This window comes from Sturnira hondurensis, unplaced genomic scaffold (genome assembly GCF_014824575.4).
Source record: "Sturnira hondurensis isolate 20B ecotype Veracruz unplaced genomic scaffold, ASM1482457v3 Scaffold0007865, whole genome shotgun sequence".
Classification (NCBI taxonomy): Eukaryota; Metazoa; Chordata; class Mammalia; order Chiroptera; family Phyllostomidae; genus Sturnira; species Sturnira hondurensis.
In genome coordinates, this window is record NW_028080496.1 from 10,426,240 (window position 1) to 10,446,767 (window position 20,528).

At 55.9% G+C, this 20,528-nt stretch overlaps 1 protein-coding gene across 1 annotated transcript in view; it reads right to left on the bottom strand.

The window, feature by feature from the left end:
* ADAMTS17 (ADAM metallopeptidase with thrombospondin type 1 motif 17) overlaps positions 1-20,528 on the bottom strand; it is a 187,667-nt gene that overhangs the window by 49,500 nt on the left and 117,639 nt on the right. The window contains exons 13-15 of the mRNA XM_037053739.1: positions 19,808-19,953; positions 12,105-12,271; positions 6,079-6,206 (exon numbers count right to left, since the gene is read on the bottom strand). Coding sequence (XP_036909634.1) covers positions 6,079-6,206; positions 12,105-12,271; positions 19,808-19,953 — 441 coding nt within the window. The remainder of the gene's footprint in view (positions 1-6,078; positions 6,207-12,104; positions 12,272-19,807; positions 19,954-20,528) is intronic.

Consider the following 20,528-nt stretch of genomic DNA (forward strand, 5'->3'; position numbering starts at 1 on the left):
CCACTGGAGGGTCTCCCCTGACTTCTTGTTTTAAATTGGACCGAGGCCTGCAGGTGGGCAGCAAAGCCCTCCTCTCGGTATTTCCTGGGCTCGTGGTCGGCTCCGCCAATGCCTGCAGCGTTTGCCTCGCCCCGTCTCGACTTCGCCCTGGCGCTGCTAAAGCACACGTAACAGCCCCAGGATGGTGCCTGAAAAATACCATTTCCGAGTTCCTCTGCATCTCAAAATCACTTTATTTCCCTTGCATGCTTGGTTGATGCCTTGGCTGCGGAATTCTGTAATTCTGCAGAATTCTGTAATTATCTCAATTTTCCGCCAGGGTGAGTTTTGCTGTTTGTTTTTCTTGGTCTTTCTCATTCCCGCTTCTGGTTTTCTTCAAATAGCGGATCATTTCTGGTTGGCCACTCACATGGGGGCAGGAGCCCCACAGAGAGGCCAAACGCAGGGCTAGAGTAGAGCGTGGAGGTGTTGCACGGTGGGCTTCCATTTAGGGCGGGCAGGTGGGAGGCGGGCGTCGACCCCAAGCCCAGAAGGCTGAGTGCCACGCTAAAACAACGAGGTCAGACACCTGCCCCGACTGTCCCCCGTGGGTCACGCGACCTGGGACAGGAGCCCCCTGGTATTTTGCCCAAAGGTGACACAGCCCATCAAGCTGCAGGTGCAGAGACGACCATGGTCAACCATATCACACGAGCCCCCGACTTGTCTCCTTACTTCCAGCCTACTGCTCGCCCCTGTCTGCCCGGCCTCCATCCCCAAATCCCAAACTCCCCCAAGCACGTTGCTTTCTTTTGGGTTGCAGTTCCCCACTGGTTCAGGTGCTGGCCTCTGCCGCTCCGTTCCTTCCACGGAACTCCCACCCACACCCGTCACCCAGAAAGAGGGGGGGCCGGGCCGCTGTCCAAAGCCGACTGCTGCCTCTCTTCACCGCGTGTCTGTGCTCCGCGTCCGGGATGGAAGCGGTACGAAAGCCTGGATCAGTCTGCTGCCTCCATCCAGAAGGTGGTCTGGAAGATCAGTTAGATAAAAGGGCGAAGGCAATGACGTCAGACTCTGAGGCCTGCTATGAGGACGGCTCTGGCACCAACAGTCATGTGCTTCAGCGATGTCGGCGGCAGCGTGACGGTGTGCGGAAAAGCAGCCACCGCCCAGGAGGGCGTTGCTGAAACACAGGCCCCACCAGGCATTAAACCATTCGGTCCACATGCCCGCGAGCTTGTTATCCCTTCGTTACACGGGAAACTCTGAGGCCAGAGCCCCTTAGAATTCTCCTAAATCCCCCCAGTAATTATTCTACTGGCCTAATCAACCACTGCACACANGAGTAGAGCGTGGAGGTGTTGCACGGTGGGCTTCCATTTAGGGCGGGCAGGTGGGAGGCGGGCGTCGACCCCAAGCCCAGAAGGCTGAGTGCCACGCTAAAGCAACGAGGTCAGACACCTGCCCCGACTGTCCCCCGTGGGTCACGCGACCTGGGACAGGAGCCCCCTGGTATTTTGCCCAAAGGTGACACAGCCCATCAAGCTGCAGGTGCAGAGACGACCATGGTCAACCATATCACACGAGCCCCCGACTTGTCTCCTTACTTCCAGCCTACTGCTCGCCCCTGTCTGCCCGGCCTCCATCCCCAAATCCCAAACTCCCCCAAGCACGTTGCTTTCTTTTGGGTTGCAGTTCCCCACTGGTTCAGGTGCTGGCCTCTGCTGCTCCGTTCCTTCCACAGAACTCCCACCCACGCCCGTCACCCAGAAAGAGGGGGGGCCGGGCCGCTGTCCAAGGCCGACTACTGCCTCTCTTCACCGCGTGTCTGTGCTCCGCGTCCGGGATGGAAGCGGTACGAAAGCCCGGCTCAGTCTGCTGCCTCCATCCAGAAGGTGGTCTGGAAGGTCAGTTAGATAAAAGGGTGAAGGCAATGACGTCAGACTCTGAGGCCTGCTATGAGGACGGCTCTGGCACCAACAGTCATGTGCTTCAGTGATGTCGGCGGCAGCGTGACGGTGTGCGGAAAAGCAGCCACCGCCCAGGAGGGCGTTGCTGAAACACAGGCCCCACCAGGCATTAAACCATTCGGTCCACATGCCCGCGAGCTTGTTATCCCTTCGTTACACGGGAAACTCTGAGGCCAGAGCCCCTTAGAATTCTCCTAAATCCCCCCAGTAATTATTCTACTGGCCTAATCAACCACTGCACACACAAGGGGAGGCCAAGAAATTCTGGACAATGGAAACAGTCAGCTGGAATGGGCTTCAGATGCCAAAGGACTTTAGCTGTGAGCGCAGGGGGCCCCGCCTCCCACGCCTCCACTCATTTTTGCCTCTCAGGCTGTGACCTAAAGCTCCCCTCCGAGCCAGCTCCTGGGAGGACGCAGATGATCAGACACACTCCCTCCACCGAAGCAGGTCACAGACCCCGAAGGTGTTTCATTTCAGTTCCGAGTCCATCGAGCACAGGGTATTCACAGCCGTTAAGGTCCCGGGGAAGTGCAGCCCTCACTGGACTGAGTTGGCTGCTTGGTTGCTCCGGCCTTAGAGGGAAGCCGAGCGTGTCTGGCTCCAGGTGTGTCCGGGCCTGGCCCCTGGTCTGACGCACCCACGGCAGGTAAGTAGCTTGGAGGCGGTTGGACCGGAGAGGCATATTAACTCGATGTCTTTGCTATAGAGGCCAACGGTAGGGATGGGTAATGAGGGGGCTCCTGATTTATAGGGACTTGTTGAAAAAGAGACAATGTTTGTGCCCCCCCGCCCCCTGTCGCACCTACTCTCCCTTTTATGAGCGCTGTTAAGTTTCATTTCAGCATGTTAAGTAATTTGTGACTCACTGGAATGAAACTTAACTCAGGCTTCATAGAAGCAGAATACAATGGTGTTTCCGTTTTGTGTGATGATGTGAGTCCATCTGCCGTACGGAGCCTCAGTGCCCTTCACTCCCGACCAGCGTGTTCCCAAAATTGGTTCCCAAAATTTCCCAGAATGCCTCCTACGATCCCGAAACAGCAATGTTTATAGCTGAAGGAACCACAGGGAAAGCTAGTAAGTAAACCAGGGAAATAGTTCAGTTGGTGCAGCTGAACGTAAAACATGGGTAATTTCTACTTTTTATCCAATTAGATTATATCAACGAATAGGTACAGATTTATCTTCTGTTCATAAATCTGAGACTTTTAAAAAATTACTTGCACTATTCTTCTCTTTTACTAATTTTTTTCTTTAGATTTCACTTATTTTTAGACAGGGGAAGGGAGGGAGAAAGAGAGGCAAAGAAACACCAATGTGTGGTTGCCTCTTGTGTGCCCCCCACTGGGGACCTGGCCCAAAACCCAGGCATGTGCCCTTCCTGGGAATCGAATCAGTGACCTTTTGGTTTGCAGGCTGACGCTCAATCCACTGAACCACACCAGCCAGGGCTAACTGGTTCTTCTTGTCTTACTCACCCACAACTACCATGGAACATCCTAGATAAATACAGAGTTTGAATTTAATTTCCTATTGTCTTATTTAAGTATGCTCACCTTTATTACAAAAGTTCATTAACTACAACTTCCCTGATTTGGCTTTTTGGGGGGAATTGACGTAACAGTGAGGGTAAAGTTGACCTTTATCATTTCTCTCTGCAGAATGAGTATTGTTAGAAAAATTACACATGGCATTTTTAACTTCCTTCAGAAAGTGAGTTGTTTCTCAATGTTTTAATCTCATGAGGTGCCTGCAGGTAGGAGATGCCACCGTCTACCAGGACAGTGGTCCTCTTGCTGGGACTGGTGGGCTGCCAGGGGGTGTCCTGGGGGTGTCTGCCTGCAATGGAGCCGTTACTTTTGAGAACTGGCAGGTGGGGGTCTTCCCATCAGCAGGATGGCTCCAAGCCCTACCTGCTGCGGAGCAACTCGAAAGGTGCCCCTGCCCTGAGGGGTCATTCTTGGCCAGCACTACACTCAGTGCAGGGGTCAGCAGGTGCAATGACCATAGCAATGGAGGCATTTGGGATAGACTGGTGGGTGCAGGTGTCCTGACACCTGGGCAGGCACGTGCCCCCAGGCCATTCCCGTCACACCTCGGTGCGGAGCAGGCTCTGGCATGATGGTGCCCTAGGACTACAGACTTAAGGCCATTAAAAGGACTCTAGTGGCACCTCATCCTCATTGTTCGGCCACAGGGCTACAGTGCTGCCATCATGGCACAGGGGGACATCCGACAGAAGAGGCCACAAAGACAGCCACGTCACAGAAGGGGCGCACTGGTCACCTAGTGCTGGAATCATGCCCAGCCACTTACCACGGTACCGCTGACTGAAAAAACGTCAGGGTTCTTAGAAATGCCTCCGCATTGTCAAGAACACTGCAGATGCCGGCAGGGGCTGGAGGTGGCCAGTGGGTGCGGCTCTAGAGGGAACGTGATCCCCGGAGGGACGTGTGTCACTGGGCTGCAGGATGGCCCATGCAGGCATGCGATCAAAGAAAAAATCAAATCCTGCGCTTGGCTTGCGAGCGGTCTGTGGAGGACCATCCGAGATTTCTTGTTTCAGGAATGAATGGTAAGACCGCTGTCCGCACGAGGTGGCGGCCACGAGGGCGCAGTCGTCACCCCATCACAGCCTCCTTCCCTGGGGGGGCGCCCTGGATATTGCCGAGTTCCCCTGGAAAACCCCGGATGGGGGCGAGCAAGGAAAACCACCCACGAGGTTTGCAGTGGTTAGCCGCGGGATCATCCTAAAAGTTGCCTCTGGACCTGTGCCTTCTGTCTGTCTCCCTGTCACTCACTCTCCAAAATCTGACTACCTATGCCCTCGGCCAGGCTGGGGGACACAGACGGGATGAAGCAGATCTGTTGCCTTCAGGGGGCCAGGGGGCTCCCGGCTTGGGGACAGGATCGTGGCCCAGTTGAGGGGAGACAACAGCTTCTCCACCCCAGGGCCCCTGGAATTTACGACTGTCAGGAGTGTTCAGTGTTGCGCTGAACCCGAGCAGCAGAGAGAGATGTCGAGGCCAGGAGGCGCTGGGAGCCCGACGCGCCCGTCCCCACAGGGCTCCCTCACAGCTGCTTCTCTTTTCCCGCTGAAATCCGAGGACTCCTCCGTGGCCCTTGGTGAGCGGGCCCCTTGCGTAGTCTCACACGGGCCAATGGGGGCCACACAAGGGAAACCAAACACCGGCAGCAGACCTGGCTCTCCTTTCCCCGCCATGGGGACATCAATCCCGAAACCCCCCTGCGCAGGGATCCGCTGTGTCCTCCAGCTCTGGGTGGCTCACCTGCTGAGGACGCCGCTGAGGGAGCTGGGCCACGAGGGCTGTGACAGCATGTGTCTGAGGTTGGGGGGGGCGCTTTCTGGGCTCTCGCCTGACCGGCCAGGGCAGCACCGAGTCATCAGTAGACAGGGCACGAGTCCAGGTGGAGTCACCTGAGCCACACCCCTCTGGATGCTACAGACCAGCAGCCTCCTGACCCCCCCTGGCCCCTCCCTGTCCCAGCTGCTGAAGGGCACCTGTGCTGATGGACAAACAGAGGAGCGGGGTCACCTCTGCTCCATCAGGCCGGCAGGACCGAGGGACAGGTGGGCCCCCAGCTCAGGACCCCAGAAGGCAGGTGCGGGGTGTGCTTCCATCTCCCCTCCACGCCTCCCTTCTCTCTGTTCTCTTAAAAGACATTTATCACCAGTCTAGTGAGCACAGACACTCACCATCCGGATGGGGATGAGTACACCCCAAGTAGCGGGAGCGGTGCCCAAAAGCCGGGCATGTTCATCTCCCTGGGGACCTTTTCGAAGGAGTCTGCTGAGTCCTGCGTCTTGTGGAGTGGACCAGAGCAGCGTTTGCCCCAAAACGCATGTTCACATGTACCTTCCAAACGCACCTCAGCATTTGGCGCGCTCCGCCCTTCGTCATGACATCTAAAGTCATTTCAGCATTTTTGAACATTTAAACACTAGTCGGCTACTCTGGCAGCCAGCTCAACTTTGGGCTGGCCTGCCCACGAGCCAGCAGTGGGGGTCCCAATCTGCCAAGGCCCCTGCCCTACACCGACCCCCTCAGAGGGGAGGGAGCCCCCTCCTCCAAGCCCCCCCAAGGATACCAAGAAAACACATCACCTGGCACCTGCCGTGCACGCAGAGGTCGGTCTCATAGGGCCCGCAGGGCGTGCCATCCAGGACCCTGTCAGCCACCAGCAGCGGGGCCTCCTTCCCCAGGGGCGAGCAGTACAGTTCACACGGCTTATCTGCGGAGAACAAGGGGGGTGGGCGCTGATGTGAGAAGGGCTGTGTGGACCATGCAGGACACGGGGTGTTGTTTTGCACAGGAACCTCCAGAGAAAGAAACACTGACACCCGTGTGCTGCTTCTGCCGGGCCTTGGTCTCCACCACCAGGCCCCCAAGTGGGTTCTCCCAGTAAGGTGGTGGTGGAGAAAGCCTTCTGGAGCTAGGGGACCTCAGGGGGGGACCTGGGCATCCCAGATGAAGACCCCTCACTAGAGCAGTGAAGCCACCTCACCCAGCGTCTTTGTGAGCGAGTGACGTTCACTGAATGCCACTGTGCTCAGAAGCTCTCCATGGCTCGTCTCCCATGGAGCCCTGATCAGTGCACTCGGGGGAATGTCTGTGAGAAGTGATTGAAAGTTTTAAGGAAGGGTCCCCTTTGGCCAAAGCGGGTTGAAAACCGTGGATTTCAGTAACCTTTAAACTGAAGTGTGGCCTCGGTCCTTGGGAGCGACTGAGTTTGGGGGGGACTCACTGAACAAAGGGAGTAATGCTGGGGAGGGCGGTGATGACAGGACGGTAAATAGCAACTATTACCACCATGTGCTGGGCAGCAGGCTAAGTGGTGTCTCTGCATTTCTGGCTAACTCAGTCATTGTTCGGTTCCGCAGGTGGGCACCGGAGTCCCTGATGGGCGGGGCCCGTAGCCCGCCCTGCCACTCCACCCCAATTTGTTTCCATCACCCCTGTCTTCTCTCTGAATGGAGAATTCTGGGGCCCCCAAACACCAAGGGGCAAAACGGTGTTGCTGAACACAAACCGCAGGTGTCATGGACTTTGCGGCTTCTGAGTGTAGGCTCCGACTGAAGCCAAAATGGGATGTCGGGAGGAAAAGGAAAGGCTGTTTGGAGCTAATTCAGAAAGAGCAGACTCGGAAAACATGAAGGTCGCTTATCTGTGCAAGCGTGAGAATCGGGGGCTCCCCACACCCGGGCCCCACGTCAGCGGAGGGACGGCGGCGGGCACGGCTTCAGGCAGCAAGGTGCACTCCACTCAGCTCGCACGCGACTCTCCCACCCGCTGACTCCGTCCTCCGAGGTTCGGGCAGTCTGGGGACAGCCAGGTTCCAGAACTGAGTCCAGAGGTGGCACGTGTTCCCCTGCTCGGCCGGAACCCCCTCCTTTTCTCAGCACTGCACTCAGAATTCAGGGCACCCCCTCACCCCTGTCTCCGGGAAGGAACAGCACTATCTTCCAGGGGGAGTCAAGATAACCTTCATAAAGGAAGAGGCTGGGAGCTCCGCCACGTTCTCCGAGTACGTCCCTCCGGGACGTCTGGGGGTGTTGGCAACTGATCTCCAGAAGGCCCTGGTAAAGAACACGCCACCCCGGGGCTCAGCTTCTCACCATGTCAGTAATCTTATGGAAGGAGGTCAAATCCTGTAAGTGATACACAACCACACCCTCCAAGGAAAGGAGTCCGCAGCCTCCTCTTGCCCAGAGGAAGCCGAGGCTGGGCTCCCTGGGGTGGGTCCCTGCTTCGAACTGCCCCACTCGCTGTCAGGGCTGTTGCTCGGATGGGCAAGCCACATGCTCAATCTGCTTGGCAGACGCTTGGAGGATTTCCCCCGGTGAGGAGGACACTGGTGGTCCCTTAGCACACTCACCGTTCTCCCCCTGCCAGCAGTTACAAAGTCTTATTACAAAAAGAGGAGCACCACTTACTTTTGAGGTCATCCTAAGTGCTCACCAAGCCCCGCCTGGCCTCATGTGGGGGGCACGTGCTCAAGAAGCTGCTCAGCCCCATCCCCGAAAGTGGCTCAACAGGACCCAATAGCCAGGCCTCAGTTGATTGGACCAGCAGTGGTCACCTGACTATAGCTACACCAATCAGTGTCTCCTTCTTCATCACTTCATAGTCAGGTCTCAGTTATTGGACCAGGGGTGGTCACCTGACTATAGCTACACCAATCAGAGTCTCCTTCATCACGACTTGTCAGTCTCAGTTGATTGGACCAGGGGTGGTCACCTGACTATAGCTACACCAATCAGAGTCTCCTTCTTCATCACTTCATAGTCAGGTCTCAGTTATTGGATCAGGGGTGGTCACCTGACTATAGCTACCCCAATCAGAGTCTCCTTCATCACGACTTCAGTCAGTCTCAGTTGATTGGACCAGGGGTAGTCACCTGACTATAGCTACACTAATTAGAGTCTCTTTCCCCACCATGACTTCATAATCAGATCTCAGTTGATTGGACCAGGGGTGGCCACCTGACCATATCTTCACCAGAGTCTCTCTCCTGAAAAATCAGCACTGAGAGTCTGAAAAAGAGGGTGTGTCTCCTCATAGTTGGTGGATCCCAAAGAGGTGCAGACGACCTTGTCCACACTTCAGGAATCACCCAAGCTCTGAAAATGGCAAGTGTTTTCTTCCACTTGTGGCAAACACATCTGCCGGCAAAACCAGCCTCGGCTGACGTGAGGCTGTCAGTCGTGTCCAGTGTCCAAGTGGGACACCGTGGTTCACGGGTGTCCTGGTAGAGACATCCATGCTTCTGACTGTGGGGTCCTTCCCGGGACCCCACTGAGAGTATTAGGTAACATACGGTTGCTGCACTGTTGTTCCCCATGGAACACATAAAATGCTCTGAGCTCTGAACCACAGCTGGACCCAAAGGACTGGGAGAAGGGACGAGGCCTTGCGGGAAAGGCGCTTCGAGCCGCACATCAGCCTACGTGCAGGCCAAGCTGTGAGAGCGCCATTCTGCAGCGAGGGCAGGAAGCAGTGACTCACCCGCGTGAGCCACGCCACAGGTGGCGGGCAGCCCCGACCTCGGACCCCACCCCGCCCCTGGGACCAGTGAGACGCCCTGTATCTTCAAGACAACTTCCCTCTTTTTACTTCAGCGACTCCAGCCGGCTTGGCTGAGTGGGAGTCAGAGAGTGCTTGCCATCCTTCCCTCCCCGTCCCCGGGGAGGCTCTGACCCGGAGCAGGTTCAGCCGCACTGGGGAGAAGGCACTGGGAATGCACTCCCATGTCCAGACGAGGCCTTTGCCAAGCCCGCCGCCACTTCAGTGGGCACGTGGCCTGCAGGCCTGGCCAGGGAGGCCTGAACCCAGGCAGGTTTCCACTTAAATGAGATTCCACGGGGAGAGCAGAAATGGGGTAGGTTTGGCAAGGGGCCATCCCAACGGGTTTCTGTCTGAAGGCTTTTCCACGTAGAAATATTTTCTAAGGAGAGTCTTTGTCTTCTGTTGGGGGTGGTATGGATTTGTGGTCCCGAGGCCTCCCTTGGAAAATCTACCTCTGCAAGAATTTCCTTTTTTTTGTTTTCAATAAGAGGGAAAAAAAAAGAAAAAAACATTGCTCCTCCTTTCTTGGACTGTGCATCACCCGCCAGCGAATTCCGCAGCGATAGCAATGCTGTGAGGAGGGCAGTCGTGACGGGCTGCAGGAGGGCCTGCAGGAGGGCCTGCAGCCCGACCGCAGGGTCGCTCCCTTTGAGGCGGCCTCTCCCAGCTCGAGAGCTGGGCCTTTTATAAAGCAAATTGGAGAGGAGCGCTTACAATGGTCCTCTCTCCCTGCCCTCTGAATCGGCCACTTATTCTTCTGTCTTTATCCTTGGGAAGTGCTCCTTTTCAAAGTGCTGGCTTCTGTTGATATTTGAGAAGGAAATGAAACCGGATATGCGAGAAGTCCTAACAGTTCCACACCAGAAGGGCATGTGTCCCCTGGCAAAGCCTTGAACTTGGGGTTCTCTCCTTCAAAGGCAAAATGCTTACTGTGTGTTGGCTGTCCTTCTCAAATACAAGTTGCCTTTTCAGATCAAAGGTGGCGGCACTCTGGCTATCCTTACTTCTTGCTTTGTGAGAAAAAATAAAAACCAGAAAGCGAGTGGGTTGGGGGAACACATTCTGAATGCAACGAGCTCCCCCAAATAGCTATGCTGTGAGGCCTCACACGAGGGGCTGAGCAGACATCCGTCCCAGCCCCTGTGATGATAAGGGAGCTGAGGAGGTCAGCCATCCAGCAGTGGTTAGAAGCAAAACAGAAGTTTAATCTGGACTTGGAGAAATCGGTGGAAAAACAGACACTGAAGTGGGATTTCTGCATTGAAGAAATGAGGCAGGAGAACTGAAAACTGCAGTGAGAGACGGAGGAAAGAACAACAAAGCTCCGTGCGCACAGCTGAGGGGAAATGGAAACGGGGTGCGTCTGTCTCAGCTCTGACCTCCTCTTGCTCCCGAGGAGGGGAGAGGACCTGGGAGAGGACCACAGCATCTTTCTTGGTCAGCCCAGGCAGGGCTGACGGCGTGGAAACACCGCAGCTGCTGCCGGTTCTATCCCACTCGGGCTCCAAGCGGCCCGAGACTTCTGGGGCCTCCTGTGTGTTCTGAGTCAGGCGGACAGCAGGGAGGGGCTTGGCCCAGCCACACATGCTCCTCTCTCCCCTGTCTGCAGGGAAGGCCAAGGTCACAAAGGCTACGCTTTTGAAGTCTGCTGGGCAGGGGACAATGAGGTGACCACCACACAGCTCCCGAAGGTGGTGGTCATCCTTAAAAAAAAGAAAAATGTCCGAGGAGCTCCCCTGACCCATTGATGCTTTAAAAAGAGCCCACGGCTGAGTGGGTTGGTATCCGCTGCCAGGACTGAGAACATCCCACGCCACTCTGTGAGGCAGCTCGAAGCAGACGGGTAAGGTGGCTGGGGTCACAGCTGCAGGCCTGAGGCCATTGTTGCCTGCGTGGTCTGGGCCCTCGTCCCTGTGCAGCTATGCACATTGGAGCTTGTGACAGCTGACTGCATGATGTCCATTTCAGCAGACCTCCTGATCTCTGGGAAGGAACTTAACAACCTAGCACAGGAACCTCATTTCCCCGCAGAAGACTTTAGAGGCTTCGCAAAAATCGGGCCCTGTTGCCTCAGTCCACGTGGAGGCCCCCTCACTCGGCATTGTGAGGTCGTGCTTTCTATAGGCCCTGAGTCCTGGGAGCCAGGTGATGGCTGGTTATTTTCAGAGTCAGCTCCTCCGGAACTGGGGTCAGCTCCCTTCTCTGCTTTCTGTCAGCTTCCTGAGCCCAGACCCGTCACGGACCCTGCAACCTCTGTCTTCTGCTTGGCGCGTTTCTGCATGTGAAATGAGGTGACGCGTGCAGAGCTAACCTGTCCCTGGCACATGCGGGCTCGGTGAAGGGGACCCTATACTGACCGTCAGGGTCTGGTTTCCTGAGGAGGAACAGGATTTTAAGTGTAAAAAGCCCTGACCTAGATCCTGCAGGGTCCTTACCAAAGCTAACCAGACGTCATGAACCCTACCAACCTAGTGGACCACCGAGAATGTCCTCAGCCACAGGCAAGGCTTGCAGCAGCCCAGTGGCCAGAGCTCCCAGCTCTGGGCAAATGGGCTCATTATCATCTTCACCAGCTGCGAAGTGTCCTCGGAACTTTCCCCCAAACACTTCAGTCCAAGAGGGAGACGTGACCCAGAATGAACCGGGAAAAGAAAGGCAAGAAAGCAGCGGCCCTGGAAAGGGAAGCAGCAGACTCACAAAGCCACGGTCCCGCCCTGCAGAGCCGCCTTCCCCTCCTCGAAGTTGGCCCAGGGCCCCTCGGCACATGGCAGCGAGCGGCGGGCTGCCAGCACCCCCGCCCTCCTGCCGCAAGCCGGGGTGCCGGAGGAATCTGGGCCGCCGCCTGCCTCCCAGCTGCTTTTGGGAAATCTCACCGAGCCGAGCCGGGTCACCCAAGTTCAACCCCACTGCCCGAGAAACGGGTCCAAGGCCGGACTCTGGCAGGGGGACAGGAGCATCCTATTGGGTGGACTGTGGGGCGGGCAGTGCCCTCTGGGTTTTACTAGAAGTGTCTGAGGAGTTTCTGGGAAAGGATGGAGGAAAAGGACGCGCCATATTCTCTTACCATCGACCACCACTGCAGTCAGCAGGCCCTTTTTCTTGCTGCTCAGCCGGTCGTGCGTCTGGCACTGCTGGTCCCGGAAGCTGGGCAGACCCTTGGGGCAGGGCAGGTTCTCGCAGGCGGCGTGCTCCACGCTGGCGCCCAGGCAGTGCGAGCCCCCAGGCCCAGGGCTAGAGGGAAGGGGAGGGGGTGCGTTAACTGGGCAGAGCAGGGGAAAGAGCCCGGTGTTCAGTTTTTGCCTCCTTGCCAGGAGGGGGAGGGGCTGGGCAAGGTTTCCAGAGTGACCCCGGCTGTTTTTACACATCACAACTGAGCCGCCCCAGCCCCACACGGACAGTGAAAACATGAGCCGGCAGGAAAACGCATCCAAAGGCTGTAAATCAGGTCAAGTGGAAATGCAATATGGTGAGTATCAGTTCAGCAGGGTCCACAAATGGGGTCTTGCCTCTGAACTTCAAACTTGGCCATCTGTAAGGAGAAGACCCCCAGGGAAATTTTTGGTGCGTGTGGTTTTTGTTTGCGTTGGTCTTCCATAGGACGAAGACCTTTAAAAATGGCTCCGAGGCACACTGCTGCAGTAGTGAAGTTTCGGGATGTGTAAATAAGAAGCTCTCGTCTACTTTATAATGAGAAGAATCAGAATGATTCATTTACTCGTTTGCGGGTTTTGGGGAGAAGCCAGTCAGATAGATCTCTGCTCTGAAACCTTTACCTGGGCACGTGTGAGACCACGCGCGGTCAGTGAGGTGGCCTTGGGTCCAGGACACTCTGCTGAGCCTGGGGGTCTGAGGTGTCCCGGGGGCTCCTCTGTGCTCTCCGGCCAAGTCCATGTGTGAGGGTCACTGCTGAGGGGCAGGACCGGGCCTGGCCTGTGCCCAGTTCTCCCATGAGGCTCCGGGCATCCTGGAAGGGCTGTGATAGGGGCAACCTCCAAGGTTCCCGTCATCGCCATGACACTGAGACTAACACGGAGGGGTAAGGTAGCTTCCTGTGCCCACTTCTGATTGAAGGTCAGCCCATGGGCGAGAAGAGCACAAATCACAAATCGCTGCTCTGCTCCAACTTTCCACGAACTGCTCCCACCTGCTGGCAGGATGACGTTCTTGACACAGTAACCACTTTGAGTTTGCCCGCCCCGGGCACAGCGCGAGGGCTGAGGAGTGCCAGCCCCATCGCAGTCAGAAGCCCATGTATCATTCAAGCGGGCCCTCCACACCTGCTGCCTCCTGACCGTGCACCGAAAAGGCGTGGGTGGGCATATCCATGGCCACGCTACTCCAGGACACAGAAGGCCAACGACTGCTGAAAACACACCCATGCGAGGCTAAACCCACGCCGTGCAAGGCCACGTCATTCTAGGGCCAACTGTTTCTTCTTGGCATGTCTCGCTGTCAGAGAGCAAAGCCACCCTGAGGTGGCTGCATTAAGAGACAGGAAAGAACCGCAAGGCAGGCAATAGGGACCTCCTCCTCCAGAGGCCTGGGCAGTGCCCCTGGGTCAAAACCTCATCCCGAAGTGCAATGTGGTCACTGGAGGACATGGGTGACAAGCTGTGAGGACGGGCACTGTCATATAAACAGTGACCGTGAGCTCACCTGCCCGCAGGGCTTTCATTCTGCCTGCTCTTTGTAAGCAGGACCTCGAGTCTGCACAAAGAACCAGAAGGGGGTTTCCGACTGCACCCTTCAGAGGAGATCCGTGGGAAGAGGTGGGCGTGAGAAGTGACTCCTGAGGGTTCCCAACGCCGCAGGAGCAGGCAGGAAAGGGGGGCGGCCACCCAGGGACTCCTGAGGCTGGCCCACAGACACTGTGCCCATGGGGTATGACAGGTGTCCCCAGGTGCTTCTCCAATGTCAACCCCCAACTTCTCTCTGTGCCCTCACAGGACTTCCGAAACACGAACAAAGTCGAAGCTGAGACACGAAACCCAACGACGGGAATGGGCACTTCCCAGGAAAGACTACTCGGTGGCAAAGACAGATACACACAGATGCTCAGCCTCCTGGCTCAGCAAAGACGAAAAGAAGCAGCTCAGTGAGCCACGACTCCACATCCGCAAGAATGACCCCCACGGAGAAGACGCACAGCACCGCCCGAGAGTGGTGAGGAGGGGAGCAGAGTGGAAGTTCACATGGCTCAGGGCATGGTGGTGGCATGACCACTGTGCAAACTGGGTACGCAGCTGGTCACACACGGGCACACAAGGGGCCACTCCCTGCCACCGAGCCAACACGGGCCCACATGCGATCGCCTCTGACCAGCCGCCTTGGGCAGGGAGCTATACTCTGGGACAGCAGCCCTTCTCTGCATGCTATACCGTAATGAAGATCTTTCCAACAAAGGCTGCCCTGGATGCTGTGGCTCAGTGGATTGAGCACTGGCCTGTGAACCAAAGGGTCGCTGGTTCGATTCCCAGTCAGGGCACATGCCTGGGTTGCAGGCCAGATCCCCTATAGGGGGTGCACAAGAGGCAACCACGCACTGATGTTTCTCTCCCTCTTTCTCCCTCCTTCCCCTCTCTCTAGAAAGAAATAAAATCTTAAAAAAAAAAAACAAACACCAAAAAACTAAGGCAAAGTTAAGGCAGAGGGGCTTTGGTGAGAAACGTGGAGAGAAAGTCCAGTTCCTCCCGGAGACCCTATCAGGGCGGGTTCCCCACGTTTGGGGAGGACCCGAGCAGGAGAGCAGGGAGGCAGCAAAGCCTGGCAGAGACGCACAGGGTCACACGGCAGCAGATCTCAGGAAAGGGTGGCTGTGTGGAACGGACGTGGGAGGAAGAGAAAGATGCCAGCCGGGCCGCACCTTTTACTTCTTTGCTCTGCTCTGTTCAGTGCGTACAGATCAAAGGGGAAAGTCACAACCGTGGTTCACGTCGGCTCACCCTCTGGGGACCTGGGGAGCTCAGCAGAGGGCCATGGCATGGTCTCGGGGTTTCAGGAGCGGTACAGGGCTGCTAACGCCCCTTCAGGACAGCCAATGTCCTAGTTTTAAGGCCTCCTCTGAGAGGTATTCAAGTAACTTAGGTTCTAGCACGGAAGACCAGGACGTTTATAAACCATCCAGGTGAACATGGGGTCCCTGGCTTGTGGAAAGCACATATATGGGGATTTCACTGTGGGAGCAAAAGCAATTACAGGCATGTAACTTCCCGCCCCCAGTCCTCCCACCAGGGCTTAGGAAGCAGGCTGCTCATGGGGTGATGCCACCCAGTGACCCCGAGGCAGGCCTGGCTTGCCATGTGCAATCTGAGCCTTTCCACCCCTCCCCTCAGCCTACCCCCAAAAAGGATGGGGAACCAGCATCCGAATGAGAGATGACCTTTCTGCCCTGCAGCCCTTGGGTGGAAGCTCCCACCAGCAGCAACATGAATTATGGCAGGAAAGCACGAGCCTAGGAACCTGGATTCAAACCCCGGATGGTCCCCAAGGCCCGGATGTCAGCTGGCGAGAAGAGAAAAATTCCAATAGCTGTAAAGACCAAGACGAGAGAGAAAAAAAGGGGTGGGAGCCGGTTGGGGGGCTCTCTTGCCAGTATTTTTGGACAGTGACTGAACCAGCTGCAGCAGATGGGAAAGGGGCCAGGACTGAGGTGAAGGGGGAGGGGCACGGGCTGGTGGGAGCGTGCCAAGCCCGAGATGTACATAGCAGGGAGATTTGGACATCCTGGGGAAATCTCAAGGCAGTGAGCCTGGTGATTTAAGGACTGAGCCGGGGAGAGAATGTTGTTTGGTCAGAGCTTGGCTCCGGGGCCTCGATCAGCTGTGTTTTGTAACAATCACCCCCAGGTCATTCTGCAAAAGCAGCTGATGGCAGCGGCCTGGACTTCCTAGGACACCGCCTGCACCCTGCAGCTCCCCGGGGTTGTGGCTGGCTGAACCCTCCCAACCCCCAAGGTTGGCCCTAAGCTTCCCATTCACCTGGGGGTGGGGGGTTCCCTGACAGTGAGAAACTTGGAAGAATACTCCGAGGGAAAAGAGCCTGCTGCTGCTCCTCCCAACAGGTAGAGCCACATTGTTATTGCAAAAGATCAGACAGACAACCAAGGTGTAAATACGCTACAGGAGCAAACCATACTGTTCCCATTCAGAATAAACCAGACCGAGTTAGGGCTCCGAGCCCGCCTCGAGAGGGCACTCAGCACCCTAGCCGTGAGCTATGGTCTCGCTGGCTCAGGGCGGGCACCAGCCAAGTGACCCTCATGTGCAGGGGGCCCCAGACCCCTCCTCCCTGGCTGTTCATAGCATTTGGGCTTCAGTGAAGCAAGACGGTGGTACAAGGCCTATCTGACCCACTGTCTTGGCAGAATAATGTACACGAACCTTATTGTGTCAGAGGAACATCGTACTCGGTGTATGGTCTGGGGCAGTGGGAATGCTTATTGTCAGCAAGCGTGCCCACAGGCAGCACAGTGGCCTACACGTATTACGTAAAGGTGGCTCTGTGGGACGCACAGAGGGTAGCATGGAGGAGCCCCAACAGGTGCGGCCTGCGTGGGGCTACAAAGCCAGTGCAAGGGGAACAAAGTGAAAAGCAGTGAACTAACACAGAAGAGTAATTATACCAACTGTCCTGGCACACACACAATATGACACAGGGCACCGAGAAGGGGTGCAAAGCAAGCAGCCCACCTGAGGCAGGGTGGTCAGGGAAGGAGGAACGTCCAAGGAGAGGACGTTAACTGGAGACCCGATGTGGGGCCAAGCTGAGCTGGGTGAGGGGGAGAAGGAGCACAACCCTGAGATGAGAAAGGAAGCTTCAAGACTGCAGTGGGTGGAATGGTGGCCCTTCCACCCAAAGATAAGCTCGCCTAGAACCCACCACTGGGCCCCTAAATTGGAAAGAGTCTTGGTTGATACAATTAAGGAATTTTTTTTAAAATGCAGTTTATTCTTTTTTAAAATATTTTATTTATTTATCTTTAGAGGAGAAGGGAAGGAGAGAGGAAGAGAAACATCAATGTATGGTTGCTTCTCGTGCATCCCCTGCTGGGAACTGGCCTCTGCCGGGAACTGGCCTGCAACCCAGGCATGTGCCCTGACTGGGAATCGAACCGCAATCCTCTGGTTCGCAGGCCCGTGCTCAATCCACTGAGCTACACCAGCCAGGGCCTAATTAAGGAATTCTTAATTGTAAGATGCCATGGTCCTGAAACAGGGCAGGTCCCAGGTCCAGTGAAGAGGAGAGAAGACAGGCAGAGGTGGAAGCAGAGATTGGAGTGCTGTGTCTACACGGCACCCACGCCAAAGATGCCAGAGGCCACTGGAGGCTGGGGGGTGGGGGGGACACATGTAACAGATTCTCCTTCTGAGTTTTGAGAAGGAATCAATCCTGGAGGCACTCTGACTTCAGACCTCCAGTGTCCAGAACAAGGAGAGGTCACCTGTCTGCTGTTCTAAGACACTGCGTTGCAGTAACTTACGATGGCAGCCGCGGGAAACGCACACAGAGGCCGTGGTCAAGAGTGTGGATTTTATTCTAAGTCCCATGGGAGATGACAGGGCAGGAGCAGGAGGAGACAGAATGGGATTCATGCCTAAGAGGACCACTCTGGTTCTCTGTGGAGAACTGGTCTGGGGGTGGAGGAGGGAAGGGGGGGTGCTGTGGGTCTGACAGGACAATGCAGCCCACTGCTCCGCCTCACCTGCACCATGGGAAAGGAGACCAGCCCTCAGCCGGGGCACACTAGCTGCCATCGAAGGCACGGAGCGCCTGTGACAGGCACAACCTTTGCAAATGATGCTCTGCCCTTAGCAAAGCCTTTTCACCCCAATCAGCCTCCTCTGCGCACCACCAGGGGGCAGGGCTGGTGGCCTCCTCCCCATTCCTGTGTGTGTGTTGATGTGGGACAGGGGGTGTGTCCAATACAGACCACGCCCCTTCTATGCAACCCCATGAACCAGTTACACAGAACGACAGGTAAGAGCAGTCACTTGCCATAAAGAGAGGCGCTGGGACTTGAAGCCTCGTTTGTTCTCTGCTCAAAGCCTGGCTCTTCCCACTATACCAGCTCCCTCTCAGGGGCGCAACTGAGGCCCAGAAGGGGCTTCCTTGAGGACACATGACCACTAACAACCAACCATGCCTGGCCTCCGTCTCAGCGCCACGATTCCAAATCCAAAGAGAGCTTCCTTCCCAGAACTTCAACACAGAGTAATGCAAAAACCAAAGCCACTCTCTATCATTTCCTCACCCTCTTAGCTACATAGGGTGTCTAATCATTACCCAATGGTGATGGTTAATTTGAGGTCAGCTGGGCTGGCTGCCGGGTGCCGAGATTAAACATTATTTCTGGATGTGTCTGGGAGGATGTAGCTGGACGAGATTAGCATTTGAACCAGGGGGGACGGGGTACAGCAGACAGTCCTTCCCAGTGCTGTGATATCATCCATCCACTGACGGCTAAGTGGAACAAAAGGCAGAGGAATTTGTCCCCCACCCTCGTTGGGCTGGGACATCTCTTCTCCGCCCCTGGTCCTCAGACTCAGACTGAATGAGACCAGCCAGCGGCAGGCCACGGGACTTCTCGGCCTCAGTAATCATGGGAGCTAATTCCTGCTAATAAACACCCCCCTCTCTCTGTCTTCTATTGGTTCTGTTTCTCTGGAGAATCCAAGTACACCACCAACGCTTTTAATTAAGACATCATTCCTAAATGATTAAACACCTATGTGTCAGGCACTCTGCTGGGTGTCAGAGGAAAGTTTTAATACGACAAATACAAGATACCCATTCCGATAGCACCACCAGGAGAAAAAAAAAGGTGTTCCCAACATTGTCTGAATGGTGAACATAAATTTCTCTTTAATCCGTACGTTCTCAAGGTCAGCCCATGGAATGGCCTGGAGAGATTTAAAAATCCACCTCCTGGGCCCCACCCCAGAGCTTGTGATTTATCGGCTCTGGGATGCAGCCAGGGCATCAGGGCCTTTTAAACGCAAGAGAGATTCGCTAATTATTCCTCAACGTGACTTAATTGTGAGTAAAAAGCATTTCTGTTTAGTCAAAATTTATAACTTGCTCATTTACAAAATTGATGGGATGCGGCGAAGGGCACAGGAGACATAAAACAGGCCATTTAAAGAAGCATTAAAAATGGGAACTTTCAGGAGAAGAGAAAAGCCTGTGCGATAAAGGAACTGTCACTGACCAGCCCTGAGCTTTTCCGAAACCAAAGTGTAAAGAGGGTCACGGGATCGCTCCAGTTTATCGAAGGGAGACTAAAAACCTATTTTTGGTCAAACAGTCCTAAGAGGACAGCTTAAAACTACGTGGATGCACTAAACAGCTGACCCCACAGATGCCTGGTGACTCATCGGCACTCAGCCTGCTCCCAGCTCAGCTAACAGCCAATGTGAAGGTTGGCCCCGTTCTCCTGAAAGTCGACGGGCTTCCCTGGAATGACCCCCGACTAAGGAAGTCCGCGAAGCCGGCCAGGATGGTCTGTCGTCCAGCTGTCTCTGGAAACCTTTCTCGGAGGCTCAGGCGAGGAAGCAAGAGCCACCTCATCACAGCACTCACTTACTGCACCCGAGTTTGCAGAAAGACACACGCCGCCGCCGGACAGACGCGACCCCCCTGCACCCAGGCCTCTGGGTGCATTTTGCTTGCACCCTCGCCATGGGAGAAGAAGCCTGCATAAGGCAGGGAGAGCTGACGGTCCGAGAGCCCAGTCCAGACGCCCCGGAGAGGCTGGTGCGGGGCACTTACGGGGGGTTGTCGCATTTCCGCTGCCGGAAGCGGGCTCCGGTCCCGCAGGTGCGGCTGCACATGCTCCACGCGCCCCAGGGGCTCCAGTCTCCATCCACGTGCTCCGGGATGGGCGTCTTGCTCACACACTCCCCAGCTCGGCACCACTGAAACACGAAACACAGGGATTCCTTCCACGCGAGAAGTCGCCGAGCCACCCCCAGATCGCTCCGCGCACCTTGCGGGAACGGAGCCTGTTCTGGGGTGCGCATGCGCACCAGCTTGAGGGGCCTTGCGCACCAGCTTGGGGGGCCTTCCTCACCAACCTCCTGACACCCATATCCCTCCGGGTTTTCGGTTTTGCCCTAGACTTCCATGTGCAATGTGCTCTGCTGGGGTGTCCCACCTTCCCTAAACAAGGATCAACCTGAGAAACCTGAGCTTCTGCAAACGCAACTGAACGGGAGGGTCTCTCACCCTGAGAGCAGCAGGTTCCCTGGCTCTGCAGCTCTGAATGTCAGAGTTGGGGGATTCAGTGGTGCCCAACCATGGCACCCACTTCCATCCCTGCCATATGTATACCAAGGAGAACAGCGGGCCCTGGACCCCTGTCTTCTCTAAGCCTCATCCAAGTCTCCTGGTAAAGGAAGGTCAGCCCGCAGGCTCGCTCTCTGAACTTCCGGCTGGAACGGGGTAACTGTTCTCCTGGAATCCGTTTTATGAAGGCGGGCGACCCTATCTT